The 17,759-nt window shown below is 39.9% G+C and overlaps 1 protein-coding gene across 1 annotated transcript in view; it reads right to left on the bottom strand.

Moving 5' to 3' along the window:
* Positions 1 to 17,759, bottom strand: part of LOC126473393 (phosphoacetylglucosamine mutase) — a 150,202-nt gene that overhangs the window by 59,533 nt on the left and 72,910 nt on the right. The window contains exons 5-6 of the mRNA XM_050100402.1: positions 6,558 to 6,750; positions 2,707 to 2,856 (exon numbers count right to left, since the gene is read on the bottom strand). Coding sequence (XP_049956359.1) covers positions 2,707 to 2,856; positions 6,558 to 6,750 — 343 coding nt within the window. The remainder of the gene's footprint in view (positions 1 to 2,706; positions 2,857 to 6,557; positions 6,751 to 17,759) is intronic.

The following is a 17,759-nucleotide window of genomic DNA, read 5'->3' as shown; positions in this document are numbered from 1 at the left end:
TAGGTGCTGCAAGTACTGCAATGGTTTCTGCCTCTGATATCTTCCTGTGTGAGAACCTGACACATTCGCTCTTCTTGTGATGCTGACACTCACCAGATCAGTTCTGCCTGAAGCTGGTCATAGGAGTTAGCCCCTGGTGGTGAGATAATTATATCTTGCACTTCTGTGGCATACTGGTGATCTAATACGCTTACTACCAGCACAAACTTCGCAGCATCCACTGAAAATCCAGAACAGGAAAAACTGGCCTCCACCTGCACAACCACAAAGCTGGATTGTGTGGCCAAAAAGTAGTAGTCTTACAGCCAGGCATGACATGGCAGGATTAGTATTAGTCATTCTGTAAATCTCTTTCATAAGAGCTCATTAATCCAATGATACTAAATGTTTGTTTACATTGGGGTCACCACTTTGTCGGTACAACCTGTGCAGACTGTCATTCGACTATTAGAACCTGTGTGTACATGATACAACGGAACTAAACAACACAAAAACTCCCTTGAACATGCAGGGAACAAAAACATCGGAGTTATGTCTTAATTATGCACAACTTACTTACATGGAAGATACAAAATATAAAACACACACACACACAGCGCCTCTGGAGTCTGTCACAAAACGTTTGACAGCACAGTGTTTGTGCGCGCGCCCGCGCTCACACACACACACACACACACACACACACACACACACACACACGATCGCACGCTCACAACAGCACAATGTCTCAGGGGGGGGAAAAAAAAATGAACTGGTTTTGTAGACATGGTTCCATAAAAGGATGTATGCCTCTGTCTTCCTTCTGACTTTGAACTTCTGAACTGGCTTAATCAATCAGTTAAAAGGGACCATCAGTTTAGCACAGACTTCAAACCATGGTGCAAACTGCCATTTTTGAGATATACAAGGTGGGGCAAATAAAGGTGACCTGGAGGAGTGGATAAGATTGGACGTGAGTTTGTGGAAGTGTTAATGGAGGAGGAAAAGACTTACAATTACTTCCAACAGGACGGAGCAACTGCCCATACAACCTTTGAGCATGTTTACAAAATCTTCACCCCTGACAAGAGTTGTTCACACAGGTCAGTCTGATCATGGCCCTAGCTGGCCACCCAGGGCACCTGATTTGTCAGTGTGCATTACATTGTGTGGGGAGCCCTCAAGTCTAAGGGATCACAACAACTCTCATAAACTTCAAGATCTGCAGCAGAACATTTTGGATGAGACTGCAGCAATTCCAGCAGTCCAGCTTTGATTTGCCTTCAGCAGCTTGCTGACCAGAGCCCAGAAGTGCCAAGAGATGAATAGTGATCACTTTCAACAACTGCTATAGTCAGGTTGGTACTGTATTTCCTTTCCTGTGCCATGTGTCCTTGTACCCTGGAAATCTGTTCTCCGGGCCACTTTTATTTGCCCCACACTGTGTAACTCACTGCCAGAGATAAAAGAAGCAACAAGTATCAAACAATATTGTAGGGTCCATGGGAGACTGAATCTCAGATCTTTGCATTTGTAATCTAACACCTACACTAAGAAAATATATCCCCTATTTACTTTAACTTAACTAAGTCACAAAGCCACTACAAATGTCTGTAAAATCCAAAAACTTGTAATAATGGACCTATCTCCCATCCTTCCTCCCACCCAACCCCTCTGCCACTTCACCGTTTTCTTATTATGGATTCAGCTTATGACTTTTTTACTGTTTTCAGCACAGTATAAATATAAAAAGCATATTTCTTTATTGCCCTTTTGCCAATAAATGTTCATAGAAAACTTATTCCTTGTTCAAATGATTTCAATTATACATAAAATAAAAAAATTAAGTGACAAAGAAGAATAGTATAAAACAATAACAGGGAAGTGAAGTTAGTATGGCTGACAGACTTAGTTGGAAGATCATGTTATCATCAGCAGATCATTATCTTCAACAACATAAAAATATTCTCACTGAGAATGATTGAAGTGCTGATTCTCGGTGCATTTATAAATTCATTCTGTCTTAATGTAACAAATGAGGCTGGCTACTTTCACAATGAAAGATTCTTATATGCCTCAAAGACTAAGTCTAAACTCAAACAGAACAATTTTTGTATGGAACTGACCAGTTGTCAGCAACCATAACTAGAGGCAAAGTACAACACAACAGAAAAATATGAGTGCTCTACTGGACTTGCATACAGGCGTCTCTGCAATGTATGATGAACAAAGGTAAGTCTATGAGAAGAAAGATAAACTGTGCTTATGACACAACATTTACACATTCAGGAATACATCTAATTCAGTGACTAAGACAACAATACTTATCACTCCATCTGGCTTACAGAGGATACATGGTAAATTAATAGTACTATAGATGGCTTTGATAAGTTTCAGTGGAGGCAGATTAGCAAACGCACAGAAACTGCATCTTTGCAGTACAGATACTAAACAAAGAGAAAGCCATATTTTGTGATATTTGTTTCAAATATTTTGTTTTAGTAATTTTTATCATGCAAATAATACTTTTAATCTAAAATGGACTGTGACCATGGTAAATTCAGTATCTGTTAATTGCAATGGGAGTTTAAGGCTGTTATGTGTCTTCTGCACAAAATGACTTCTCTGCTCCACCTGTTATATTCTGTGGACATTCTTATACTTTTCGTAAGACCAAAGCCAGATTACCACAAGCTACAATTTCTGAGTTAAGAAATACATACTTACATGATAATTCAGCTTGCCTTCACCATTATTGTATGGTTTGATTGTTAGGAGTCCATCTAGGAGTGGGATAAGCTCCTTCATAATCAATGCCCCAACGCCATTTGCACCATCAAACAAAATTTCAGGTACATAGTTGCCGCTGGAAGAATTCTGTAAAACAGGTAACAATTAAAAAAAGGAGATAAATGATTCTAAATTATTAGTATTCATCAGCAAGCCTCCTTACAACAAAAAATAACTTATAATATTTGAGTGGTATTCTCCCCTCAAAAAAAAAAAAAAAAAAAAAAAACTCCATGTTACTTCATTATTGCATAATTCAACTCTCAATACCCGTGACATTATCAAAAATACAGGCAGAATGGAATCCACCTTTCATGATTATAAGGAACGTTTCACAGACAAATATCATGGTAATCTGTTTTGCACAGTGTTTCTGTTATGGCAGTAATATGTTAATGCAAAACATATGTAATCATCCTTTCAAAACATTTTTTCTATGAAATGGTGTAATGCCATATCCGAAGTACCTGTGTGCTTTTCACTCAATAACTCTTTATTTAAAACTATATGCCATTAAAATTCCTTCTCTATTTCAGATTCAATTATTTGCCTCAAATAGTTCTTAACTTTCTTTTCTCTTTTGCCTGATAGATGGTGTAGATTTGTTTGTAATTATGCTTAACTTTCCCACCATTGTCGTTTGACGTATAGTCTTGTAATAGACTTTTATCCAGTATCTTACTATATCATGTTATTTCACTCCCTTCACATTTGAAACACTGTGAGAAAGTTATCTTGTCTTAAATTATTCTGCTCTGACTTGTACAGGTCCACTAACCACCCAGGACTAACACTGTAATCATAAGCTCATGACAGAAAAGAATTCTTATTTCTATTGTAGTTCCATTCAAAGCATATTTTTAGATCCACACTAAATGTCTTCCTGTACACTTTTCTTTCCTCATCAATGCTTCCATGAATCATATGAAGAGAGCCATACACATACACAACAAAAAAATTAAGTGGTAAAATTTCGTCATGTCCTACACCAGTTCCTATAGTTGAATGAGTCACACACTCATTTGAATTCATATACATGTGTTTATGTATAACTATGTGGCATGTTGTTTACTAACTTGATACTCATTTGTGTTATTTACTTTTGGAGGTTTATATGTGGTGAACTGGTGGCACATAACCTACGTTGGATAATGGATACTTTACTAGAGGACATCAAAACAGAGGACTTTAAACTGTATAACGGAATCCAAATGGTTCATTGACAACTGCCATAGACAAAAAAAGTTTACAAAATACCACTGTGAGCATGTTTCCTTACACTTAGTGTTCTACACTACGTAAATACACATATGTTTCTGTATGTCCCTTCTAGAGATGGTCGCGGGACTCAGCTCTTCGATACAGACTAAACACCTTGTCTAGTTTCAAAACTTATTTTATTTGGCTACAAGTTTCAGCATTTTACTACACTATCTTCAGGCACCCGATTGATGTGCAGGAAGATTCTACCTCGGTTCTGATCAAAACAGGTGCCAGCAATACTGGCAGTAGCAGATTTTTGCTATAGCAATCATTTCAACCATCTTCTGCTGACAGATGATTGCTGAAGTGATCACTATAGCATAAATCTATTAATACTAGTATTGCTGGCACCTATTTTGATCAGAGTCGGTCAGGGGTCTGTAGGTGGCATAGCAAAACACTGAAACTGGTAGCCAAATAAAATAAGTTTGAAAACTAGACAGCTGAAAGGTGTTTAATTTGACATACACACATATGTTTAGTCTCTAGATGTTAGCACTGCTGTAAAGAACTGATGTTACATTATATGAAATTTAGTTACATGACATAATAAAAGGAGAAATGTTTACCATAACCAGACTAAATTCAAAAGTTAAAAAAAGATGCAATGGTCAGCATTTAAGTTAACTGAATACTTGATTTAAATTTTGAAAAATTTACCACAGGATCTGGAAAGAGGAACAATTACAAATCTATTTAAAAAAAACTGCTATTTTAGAAGTTCAAGCTTCCAAATCAAATGTGGTATCTCTCAAGCTTTAATCTTCATGGTAGGTATTCTGTGGACTGTCGAGTTAGGAACTCTGCAGCATTCACCACACAGTTGATATTTCACAAGAGAAATCATCACTTGCCTGGTGGTGTAATGAACAGAAGGTGCAGAATCCATCTATGAAATTGTGTGTGTTTGGTTTTAGCAGTCTCATTCAACAATGAAACAATTTTGTCAAAAGCATGTATTGTAATATGTTTGTTCCTTTAAATGAAAAAGATTCTTGAAATATATGAAAAACAAAGTAAATTATATACCAGTATAAGACAATCGCTAAACTTGCAAATCCAGTTCTCAGAGTCTGTATGTGTTTCACCTATTCTCAAATTCTTACAGTTTATGCTTTCCAATTTTAATTGGCATTGACTCACATCACACCACAGTTCACCACACCTATAACTATTTTTATCAACTATTTATGGGTTTCAAAGTTGTTACTCTGAAATCGGCACTTCATCAGCCAACTTTTATCTTCTACTTCACTGTTTTTTCTTTATTTTACTGCATTTCTTGCAACCATCTACTCAAACATTATGGTGCATAAAGATAATACAAATCTACTTTATCACAAATTACTGTATAGTTTTCTTGTAGCACGTGCAATATCTAATCACTAACTTCATAGACTTCTTTTTTGGTCATTTTTTGTAGTTCTACGAGGAGTGCTCAATAAGTAATGCAACATTTTCTTTCTCACCCAAATTTGGTTGAAAAATGCAGAATTTGTTGAGAGACATTGTGGAATATTTCCACTTCAGCCGCTACAGTTTCATGAAGTTTCGATAAGTGGTGGCACTATACATAGCCTTCAAAATGTGGCATCTGTAACAGAGGTGCTTTCCGAGCAGAGAGCTAATGTTGAGTTTCTTATGGTGGAAAACCATAGCATCACAGACATTCATAGGTGCTTGCAGAATTTCTACTGAGATTTGGCACTGAAAGAATGCACAGTGACTCATTGGGTGAGGTGTCATCATCTTCACAACAAGGTCATGCAAACCTGTCCGATCTCCCGCGTGCCAGCCAGTAAGCATACAGCTGTGACTCCTGCAATGTTCGAACATGCAGACACTCTCAGTCAAGGTGATCAATGGATCACAATCAAACACTTCACTGCTCAAGTGATGTCTCTGTTGGCCTCACGCTAGTCACTGCGCCTGACAGTATCTCACAAAACTTCATAGAACTGTTCTCCCTCATCCAGACTACAGCCTGGATCTCCAACATTCTGGCTTTCATCTGTTTGGCCCTATGTAGGACGCACTCCATGCAGAGCAGTTCATGGATGATGCAGAGGTTACTGATGCAGCAAGATGTTGGTTCTGACGTCGACCAGTAGAGTGGTACCATGCCAGCATACAGTCCTTCCTGGTAAGGTGGTGTAAGACAATCACACTAAATGAAGATTAAGTTGCAAAATAGGGTTTTGTAGCCAAAAGAGTGGGAAATAATACAGCATATTGGAATCCTGAATGTAAACTACCTGCTTTCAGAAAAATGTATTGGGTTACTTACTGAATGCCCCTTGTAAACAGAGTTTCAGACGAAATAAAAATTTAACTGACAGATTATTTAAAACCATGTAATCACAGTGGTAAATATACTGTACACTGCTTTTAAAATATGTTTGATTTATAACGATTTAAATATTTTAGTTACTATCACAATTTTCAAACTTTACTTACTGTGTTAAATTAGAGGTAAAGCATTCCAACACTGAGAAGGAAATTAAAAAAAGTCTCATACAATTTACCTTGCTTCTAAGAGTTCTAAAGTTGTCAACAAGCTTTCTATAATAGTTTTCTTTAGATGGTGTCAGTCCACTGTTTTTGGCAGCCACAAAATAATGGAGCATTGGTGTTGTCACAACACCCCAATCATGAATTTCTCCTCCCACAGCAGTGACACCTTCCTTAAGAGCATTGGAGAGCTCTATGTTGCTAGGTCTATAGTGCCCAAAGAAATGTTAGAAAAGAAAAAAATTAGTAAGTAACTGTGATGAGCAGATAAAGAAAACCTTACTGTTAAAATATATACATGTACAGGTCATAAATATTCTTAACGCTAACTCACAGAAGCATGTTCTGCCATCTACTTAAAAAGAGCAGCTAGGGCAATAATGAAAGGAGTGTAAAACACAGATCTTGAATCTCAGGATTTCAGTACATATCAGGTGTTTCCTGTATTGGAAGAAAAAGATGTGAAACAGAAAACCTCGAATGAGAGTTGTAGAGATAATTAAAGAAGAATAATCTGTATGTTGCCTGTACTATGAGATGCGGGGACAGGATATGAATGACAATGGAAATTGGTTGAAATTCAAATTCCAAAATCATAACACTAATTAATATACATAAAAAAATGACAGCTAAAAGCTCACAGTAAATAATCTGGCACTTGTGGCAACAAAGGATAACAGAAGCATGGAACTGGTTTAAAAGACACAGGTTAAAAAGACAGATTAACCCCCACAAAAAAGAAGTAAAGGAAAAAACTAATAACCAAGAGTAGAAGATTGAGAAGAAGCAGTCAGGAAAGTGGCAAGGATGAAGTATGTATTGGAAGGCCAGTTACTGTCTCTATAGGTCCAAATGGAATAAACACTCTGTATTCATAAGCACTGAAAGATAATTGGAAGTGTTATGGTTCTAGAATCACTAAGTTTAAGATGTCACAACTACAAACTGGAACACATTAACATCAATTAATCATTAAATTAAAAAGTAATAAGAACATCAAACAGTTTGTTTGAGGTCCAGAATAGTTCCCTGCTGGTGGCCATGGTATTTATATTGTTCATATGTTATAAGCCAAGAAAGATTATATACAGTCTGTAAATAGTACTTGGACATTAGGCGGTCTTACAAAAAACGTTTAGTTTGTGTAGATAGTATGCTTTTTATAGTTGGTTTTATGAAGATTGTAGTGGCATGTGATCCAGCTTAATGAGATGATGACAGCGAGGACAAGACAATAGGTTCATTCTGAAACACACTAAACGCATGTAGCAGACTGAGTATTGTTCACAGGTCATCCAAAGGATGTATATTAAATGTATGCTTATTACATGGGCAGGTTATAATTCACTTGAAAGAGCAATTTTAATAGTAATAACAAAGAAAAATATAATCTAGACATAATCAAGGACAACAGCTGAACTATGCTCATTTATTCCTAGATGAGCAATTTTCTTTCTGTACATAATTATTGAGATCATATATTACTTTACATAAAAATCCTAATCTTTTACACTAATATCTAGTTCATTTTCCAGATGTAGATTTTAAAGTGAAATAACAAATCAAATGAGTAAACAGGACAGAGAGAGGAGACTCCCATGCATATCAAACAAGTTTTTCATATCAGACGAGACATGGAAAAATTATAAATTTCTTTTTTTTTTTCCTACCTCTATTCTTCTACCAATCCACAACTTTTGCGTACTTCTGTTTAATTATTTTAATCTTGCTTTACAACATTTATCAAACAAAGTAATAACAGTATTAATTAATGTGTGTGTATTTCATTAATTTCATGAGCAATGTGAACATCCCTCTACCTTACATCTTTGAGAAGTCTTCTAAAATATTTGATTTATAGTGACTAACTAACCTCTTGTATTTAGATGTAATATCGTTTCTATTCTGATCAGTGTTAATGCTTAACATAAGACACTGCATGTCTTGATACGATAGGCAATTGTTTATTCATTTTGTGCTGCAATTTTGTTCATTAGAGTTGTCTAAAATGGTATTATAAGTGGCTGTATTTAGAGCTCTTAACTATTCTAGTTCAAAATCTTACTGTGAGGATTAAATGAAATGATAATGTTACTGATTGTAAAAAATGTTTACTGGGCAAATGTCTAACAAAATCTAAATGAAATTACTTGTAAGAGATCTATTCTTTCCTTGCTGTTATATGCACTAACATATATTCAATATGATTTATGAACAGGGTAAGGAGGAGGATGGGATGGGGAGGGGAAGGGATAGTATGGTGGGGGTGGAAGACAGTGAAGTGCTGCAGGTTAGGCAGTCAGCAGGAGAGAGGTAAGGAGAGGGGTGGGGAGGGCGTAGCAGAAAAGGAGAGAAATAAAAAGGCTGGGTGTTGTGGTGGAATGACGGCTGTGTAGTGCAGGAATAGGAACAGGGAAGGGGCCGGATTGGTGAGGACAATGACTAACGAAGCTTGAGGCCTGGAGGGTTACGGGAACATAGGATGTATTGCAGGGAAGTTCCCACCTGCGCAATTCAGAAAAGCTGGTGTTGGTGGGAAGGATCCATATGGCACAGGCTGTGAAGCAGTCACTGAAATGAAGGACATCCTGTTTGCCAGTGTGTTCAGTAACAGGGTGGTCCACTTGTTTTTTGGCCAGTTTGTTTGTAGCCATTCATGCAGACAGCTTGTTGGTTGTCATGCGTACATAGAATGAATTCAGCACAGTGGTTGCAACTTAGCTTGTAGACCACATGACTGGTTTCACAGGTAACCCTGCCTTTGATGGGATAGGTGATGTTGGTGACTGGACTGGCATAGGTGGTGGTGGGAGGATGTATGGGTCAGGTCTTGCATCTAGGTCTATTACAGGGATATAAGCCATGAGGTAAGGAATTGGGAACAGGGGCTGTGTAAGGATGGACGGGTACATTGAGTAGGTTCGCTGGATGGGGGAATACCACTGTGGGAGGGGTGGGAAGGACATTTCTCATTTCAGGGCAAGACAAGAGGTAATTGAAATCCTGTCAGAGAATGTAATTCAGTTGCTCCATTCCTGGGTGGTACTGAGTTATGAGGGGAATGCTCCTCTGCGGCCGCAAGGTGGGACTTTGAGACTGGAAAGATGAGGCACAGGAGATTTTATTTTTCGTACAAGGATAATTACGGTCAGTGAAGGCTTCAGTGAGACCTTCGGCATATTTCGAGAGGGACTGCTCGTCACTGCAAATGCAATGACCATGGATGGCTAGGCTGTATGGAAGGGAGTTCTTGGTATGGAAGGGGTGGCAGCTGTCGAAGTGGAGGTATTGCTGGGGGTTAAAGCCCAAGTCACCTAGGACGGCGCTTCCATACATAGAGGCAGAGCAGAAAGGAAGCATGGGGGAGATGAGAACTGTGCATGCACGGCAGCAGAGAGCGGGCAAACAAAGTCCATGTTGCCGAACTGCGTTGCTGTGGACAACAGTCAGGCTCATTTGCCTACAGTACATTGTATTATATGTTCAAATCTACGAGGGGTATAATAAATGTTAAAACCAATTTCGATCAATTGTCATGTGAGAAATATTAATTCACGGCTTGACGTCGTCACATCCACTGCTCCACAGATTTACTCCGCGTGACGTTGGGAGACGAGAACAGCTGACACAGCTCTGTGAAGACGTGAAGTACAATTTTTCGCAAAGTAAAACTGTCTAATGACAAGGTCATTGAAACTGCTTGCAATAATTACCATATTTCAATATGAATTGCATTATAAATAAAAATGTAACACACAATGAAATTAACTTCAAGCAAAACCCGAAATCATTATATTTCTTGACAACTGCTTCTACTCAATAGAATGTGTGAGTGCGTGTATGTTATTTAACTATAGTTAAGTGTAATCACTGCGTGTAAAAAAGAATTAGTGGTAGAAAAGACTAATGTAAAAGACTATTGTAAAAATTGTCCATAAGTTGCAGTATCTTTCACTGCTAACAGGCATTATGTAACATGCTCAGTATTACAGTGAGAGAGCGCATTTATAACATTGAACAAGCAAACAATTAACCACCATCTGCTAATAACTCCAGGGAATACTGACTGCTAACATCGAAAGCCATCGATATACTGTCATTTTCGGGCTTTATCCAGTTTGTGCCTTGAAAATAACAGGGGTTTACATTGGAATTATCGGACTTCTGATGAATTTATCCAGCTGCATTCTCGTGAGTTATTAGAGCATACAGCATGGTGGGAGAAGCTTATCTTCTCCTTGGGCGATATGTTGAATATTATAGTCTGCATAATTTAAAGGACACAAAGTCTTAATCAAAAAGGCTAGGTAGTTCTCATTATTATGTATGCAACTGATACGTTGGCAAACAAGTTTTAGAAAACCACAAGTCTTTAAAACTAAGAAATATTATTACTTTGTTCTAAAGTCTACATTGTAATACCATCGCCACTTCTATTTGAGTCTGTTTCCAAACAATCTAACTGTAAATTTATGATGATACGTTCAAGGCTTATATACATCATCACTTCCCTGTCAAATCCTTCTTTCTGAAGCTTTTCAGCACGTCACACACTGTACCAATGCTACAGGAGGGATGTTGTCTATTGCCTCATGCACAAGGGATTAACTGTATGTTATCTTGAATGTTTTGTTTTTCTTTTTACTCCCACATAGCCTTAAAACCCTTTGCCCAAATTAATTCCATGGGTCTACACTGACAGCGACATGTGGATAAATGCAAAACTGTGTGACCCCATTCAGTCAGTTTGTATGTTCTGTCACATGATTTACATAAATTAACGAGCTGCAGGAGATTGACATGAATCTGGTTTATATGGCACTTAATATTTTTATTTTCAAGCTGGGGAAAAATGTCCACTTTTCTTGTGTTTGTACTTGATGTTTTCTCTGTAACAGATGAATTATAACTGGCAATGACCAACTTTAATGCAAGGTATGATAAGAATTGTGAATCATGCCATGAAACTGACAGCGCTCATTTCCGAATGGTAATCACTGCTGCTTTTCTTACTCGTAAATTCAAGTTTATCCTCAGAAACAAACGCAGAAGAAGAGTCAGCATGCAGAATAATTATCCGAGAACCTATTCCTATGAGAACTTCAAAATCGTACCATTGCTCATTTTCAGGCAGATCATCTTGGAATGATCCTAAATGACCCATGTTTCACCAAGATAATATACTGTTGAACTACCTCATTCTCTTGTACCGTACTGCACCTACGTCACTTCTTTGAACTAAAAACTCTCTTCTTAATGTGTCTGGAACCAAAGTCTTTTAAAATTCTTTACATTGATGAAGTGCTCAACCACTGAAGGCTGCATAACTGCAACACGTTTTTGTGATTTCGGGCAGTCATCATTCACATGGAGCACTTTAAAACATCATTTTTAAAACCACTCATTTGTGTTACAGGTTCTTTGTAATTTCGATGCTTTCCATGCAACACGAAACCAACTGTTTCTACGGTTCTTACAGCTCTGACACTTTAGTTTGCAATTGTTTTTGCAGTTCTCTTGGCAACACCACACGGTTCTGGAGTCCGTTCTAGTGTTTTCAAATGTCAACAGTAGGAGACCTGCTTTCAAATTCACATTTTAAAAAGTTATAAATGCGGTAAATAATCTGCCTCACCTGCTTGTGCAGCACTTCAGATTTATTGCCCGACTTTTTTTTAATCACACTTAAACAATTACAGATATACATTCACAGTTGTACTGCTGAAAGAAAAAAGAAGAAAACAAACAAAATTGACAGATGAATGAATAATTCAGTTGTCACAAAGTATGGCAACAGTGCAGCATGTAGGAGCAAGATTCTTGCTGTCTTGCTGTAACTCGCTGCTAGCTGCTCGCAAAGAGAATGAATATTATTGGCTGTCAGTGGCTAGTCGAGGCGAACGCACAGAGCAGCTGAAAATTGGGCCGCCTTCTTCCATGATGCAAACAACAGTAGGTTTGATGTGGACGGAGGTACTGATGTCCCACATTACTCCCGCTGATATATAAGGTGCATTCAAAAAGAAATGAGCCGGAGGCATAATTACACTATGGCACTTTACTAGGTTACTCCAAATCTTGAGCTGACTCACCCAGTTAGCTACAGGGCGACCTACAGCCTGTGGACTCCAAACTATGCTGACAACACCACATTTGCTTCACATAGGACCCATCACTACTCAACGTAAATCATGAATTTTTAAGTGGAAATACACTGTGACTTATTTTTGTACAAAGTTGTTAATAATTGTGATACCTCTAGTTAAAAGTTTGTGAAACTGGTACAAACAACTTACTATGCAGAATTACAGCAAGTACTACAAATAATAATACTACAGGTGTAATTAAAACTTTGTCAATTAATTTACAGATGCCAATTCATCAAAAAGTGATTTTCGGAAAATATTTGAAGTTGTTCTTTTGAAATTGTAGTAAGATATATAAGGGGCGTTCAAAATGAAAGGAGCTGGATGCATAATTACGGAAACCAGTACCTGTATGTTAAAAGTATTGACCCTGGCTGTTGAGACACTTGTCCCACTGTGACACAAGGCGGTGAACGGCTGTCTCATAAAATTCCCAGGGCTACGATGTTAACCAGTTCCACACGTACAGCTGGACGTCACCATCCACATGACTGTGGGAAAGATTATGCTGACATTCTTCTTTGACCAAGATGGTCCCCTTCTGATTCACTTCCTGCAGCATGGGACACCACTGAATGCCCAGCGCTACTCGCAAACCTTGAACACCCTTCACCAAGCGATCAAATCAATCACCAGGCAATCTCACCCACAGGATCATTCTGCTCCGTGACAATGCAAAGCCTCATATGGCCAACAAAGTCACGGAACTTCTGCATAAATTCAAATGGGAGGTTCTCAGCCACCCTCCATACAGTCCGGACCTCTCTCCCTGTGACTACACAATTTTTGGTCTCCTTGAAAAAGCTCTGAGGGGGGCAACAATTCACCTCGGACAATAATGTCCAGCTGGACGTGTGGCTGGTTAACATCACAGCACCAGGAATTTTATGAGACAGCCATTCACCGCCTTGTGTCACAGTGGTACAAGTGTCTCAACAGCCAGGGTCAATACTTCTAACATATAGGTACTGGTTTCTGTAATTATGCCTCTGGCTCATTTCTTTTTGAATGCCCCTTATAATTAATCATATACTTACAAACTGATCACTCTCCATGCGTCATTTCTCGTATTTTTGCGTGTTAACTCTCACAGCTTTCCAATGCCACAAGATATTCTCTCACATCCTATGGAACACTCCCCCCCCCCCCCCCCCTTCTCCATTCTATCCCAACTCGCTCCCACTAATTCCACCATCCAGTCACATCTGCTGTCCCCCTTCACACTTATCCACACTCAGACCTGCTACCCACAGTAATATATATTTTCTTATTGGTTATTCTTTACTCTGATTCTTGTGACTTCTCACCAATTTTAGTGAGTTTTCACATTTCGCTGTCATCTACTCCCTCAGAGTTCATCTTGTTTCCCCCTTTTGCACCAATTTCATCCTCTTTGTGAATTTTCACACATATTTGTGTGTATTTTTGCGAAATTTTTCGGACGTTGTTCTACATTATTTATGTAATTTTGCGCATTTTTCCACCAGCATGGATCCTTGCTCCTTCCATCTGCATCAATACAGAAAAGTTTCTTTATCCCTAGCCAGATCCCAGTCACACATACTGTTCCTGCATTGTAGCTTGGCTCATGGAATCCCCCCTGATGGCCTTACCATCAAATTACCCATTTCCAGCTGCCATCCCTCCTTCCACAATGACCTCCACCTGTTCAAATTCTGCCAAATCTTAGCTCTCACCAACATAGTCCTGCAAAACCATATCAACCAAGTCCAAACCTCCTTGCAATATCTTCTCTCCATCCACAAAGTTCTCCTGTTATGCAATCCCAAATTCCTCGAACCCATGAAACACATTGTAACTCTCGACCTGCAGGAACTTGAGCAACAAGCACAATGCCACCTCAAAAAGATCTCCATCCTGTTCGTTTCCTACTCCCGCCTTGGAGTACCACTGTCCGCCACCTCTTCAACAACCTCCAAACCTCCCCCACATCCCCTCATAGCTGACAAACCACATCTCGCACACTTACCCCACCCTACAAAACTCCCTCCCACCACCACACAGAATCCAGAACCTAAACAGACCTACAACACAGTCATGAAACTTTCCTCCAGAGGCCTTAGCCTCATTCCCAAATTCAATCATGCAGAACTTGTCAAAGACTTCTCCTTCTCCTGGTCCCTACAGTGGAAACACTTTTTCGGCACCAACCCTACCAATCAGACTTAACCAAAGACCAATAGTGAACCTTGCCTAACTCAGTCCACTCCTCCAGCCAACCGTGATCCACCCCCACTGCCCCCAAACCACCCCCTGTTAACTTTCCAGAATTTCTTAACCTCAAACCTTGCCACACCATCATTCCACAAATCCCTCAACATGAAGACTAACCTTACATCTGCAGAAAGAACCGAAGTCCACCATCTAAAAATTGATCCTGACCTTATAATCCTACCTGCGGACAAAGGCTCCACCACTGTTATTTGACCACGAGGATTACTTGGCAGAAGGACTCCGCAGCTGTCAGGTAGCTCCACCTACAAACATTGCCACAGTAACCCCATTCCAGTAATCCAGCAGGATCTCCAATCACTACTCAAATCCTTAGGCCCATCCCACAAGCTCTCCCCAGAGTCCATCTCTCTACTCACTCCTACCACTCACCGCACTCCTACCAACTACATGCTTCCTGAAGTCTATAAACCTAACCACCCATTACACTCCATTGTGGCCAGTTACTGTGCCCCCACCGAGAGAACTTCTGCTCTCATAGACCAACACCTTCATCCTATTACCTGGAACCTAACCCCCTATATAAAAGATACCAACCTCTCCACGGTTCCTGACACTTTACACACAGTGCCCTGCTCGTCACTATTGATGCTACCTCCCTGTACACTAACATCCTAATGCCCATGGCCTTACTGCGATTGAACACTACCTGTTCCAATGCTTGATGGATTCCAAATCAACAACCTCCTTACTAGTCGCCATAACCAACTATATCCTACCCACAATTACTTCTCCTTTGAAGGCATTACCTACAAAACAAATCTGGGGTGCGGCTATGAGCACCCACATGGCACCATCATATGTCAACCTATTCAAGGACCACCTAGATGAATCCTTCCTAAAAACCCAGAATCCTAAACCCCTCACAGGGTTCAGATTCATTGATGACATCCTTCTATCTGGATCGAAGGTGAGAACACCCTATCCACATTTCTCCAGAACCTCAACAACTTCTCCACCATTTCCTTCACCTGGTCCTACTCAACCCAAAAAGCCACCTTCCTAGATGTTGACCTCCACCTCAAAGATAACTACATCAGTACCTCCATCCACATCAAACCTACTAACCACCAGCAAACCCTCCATTTTGACAGCAGCCACCACTTCCATACCAAAAAGTCCCTTCAGTACAGCCTAGCCACCCATGGTCATCGCATCTGTAGTGATGAGCAGCCCCTCTCAATATATACCGAGGGTCTCACTGAAGCCTTCACTGACTGTAATTATCCTCCCAACCTTGTACAAAAACAAATCTCCCGTGCCTTATCTTTTCAGTCTCTCCCACCTCCCAAAGTCCCACAGTCCAGCCACAGAGGAGCATTCCCCTCATAACTCAGTACCACCCAGGAATGGAGCAACTGAATTACATTCTCTGACAGGATTTCAATTACCTCTTGTCTTGCCCTGAAATGAGAAATGTCCTTCCCACCCCTCCCACAGTGGTATTCCCCCATCCAGCGAACCTACTCAATGCATCCGTCCATCCTTACACAGCCCCTGTTCCCAATTCCTTACCTCATGGCTTATATCCCTGTAATAGACCTAGATGCAAGACCTGACCCATACATCCTCCCACCACCACCTATGCCAGTCCAGTCACCAACATCACCTATCCCATCAAAGGCAGGGTTACCTGTGAAACCAGTCATGTGGTCTACAAGCTAAGTTGCAACCACTGTGCTGAATTCATTCTATGTACGCATGACAACCAACAAGCTGTCTGCATGAATGGCTACAAACAAACTGGCCAAAAAACAAGTGGACCACCCTGTTACTGAACACACTGGCAAACAGGATGTCCTTCATTTCAGTGACTGCTTCACAGCCTGTGCCATACGGATCCTTCCCACCAACACCAGCTTTTCTGAATTGCGCAGGTGGGAACTTCCCTGCAATACATCCTATGTTCCCGTAACCCTCCAGGCCTCAAGCTTCGTTAGTCATTGTCCTCACCAATACAGCCCCTTCCCTGTTCCCATTCCAGCACTACACAGCCATCATTCTACCACAACACCCAGTCTTTTTATTTCTCTCCTTTTCTGCTACTCCCCCACCCCCTCCTTACCTCTCTCTTGCTCACCGCCTAACCTGCAGCACATCACTGTCCGCCACCCCCACCATACTATCCCTCCCCCTGCCCACCCCAGCCTCCTCCTTACCCCCACCCAGTCACCACTGCCATCATGCACTGGTACTGCTACCACAGTGTGGTTTCAGTTGCCTGAGACTGCAGACATGTGTGTGAGTTACGTTTGCATGAGTGTGTGTGAAAGCTTTAATTGCGGAAGTCTCTTTGTTGTGCCTATCTGCGACTCAGCATCTCTGCAATATGGTGAGTAGCAAAGTTCCTTCTCATAATATCGTAACAACAGTGTACTGCTTGACACAGCCATGTCAACAGAATATCTATGCATAGCATTGCAAAGCAATATAAAATACAACAAACACCTAAGGTGGTAGTAGGGAAAGTATATGGTAGGCTTTAGTGAAGTGGGACAATTCTACAAAAGTATAACCCATCTATAAAGGAAAACAAGTATAGAACACAAGAACAACCTATTCTTGACTATTGTTTCACTTTTTGGGATCCCAAATAGGTCAGATCAGAACAACTGAGAGGCAGAGTGCTATATTTGTTACCGGTAGGTTTGATCAACATGCAATTATTACAGAACTTGTTATACACTATTGAAAAAATGTAGTGAATTGACAATTGCAACAACTGCTGAACAATTTTACCTCCACCAACGTACATCTCACATAAGAACCATGAAGATGCGATAACAGAAATTAGTGCTTGTATAGAAGCATATAGTC

Source organism: Schistocerca serialis, chromosome 4 (genome assembly GCF_023864345.2).
Source record: "Schistocerca serialis cubense isolate TAMUIC-IGC-003099 chromosome 4, iqSchSeri2.2, whole genome shotgun sequence".
Lineage (NCBI taxonomy): Eukaryota > Metazoa > Arthropoda > Insecta > Orthoptera > Acrididae > Schistocerca > Schistocerca serialis.
This window is presented reverse-complemented; position numbering and strand designations above follow the sequence as displayed.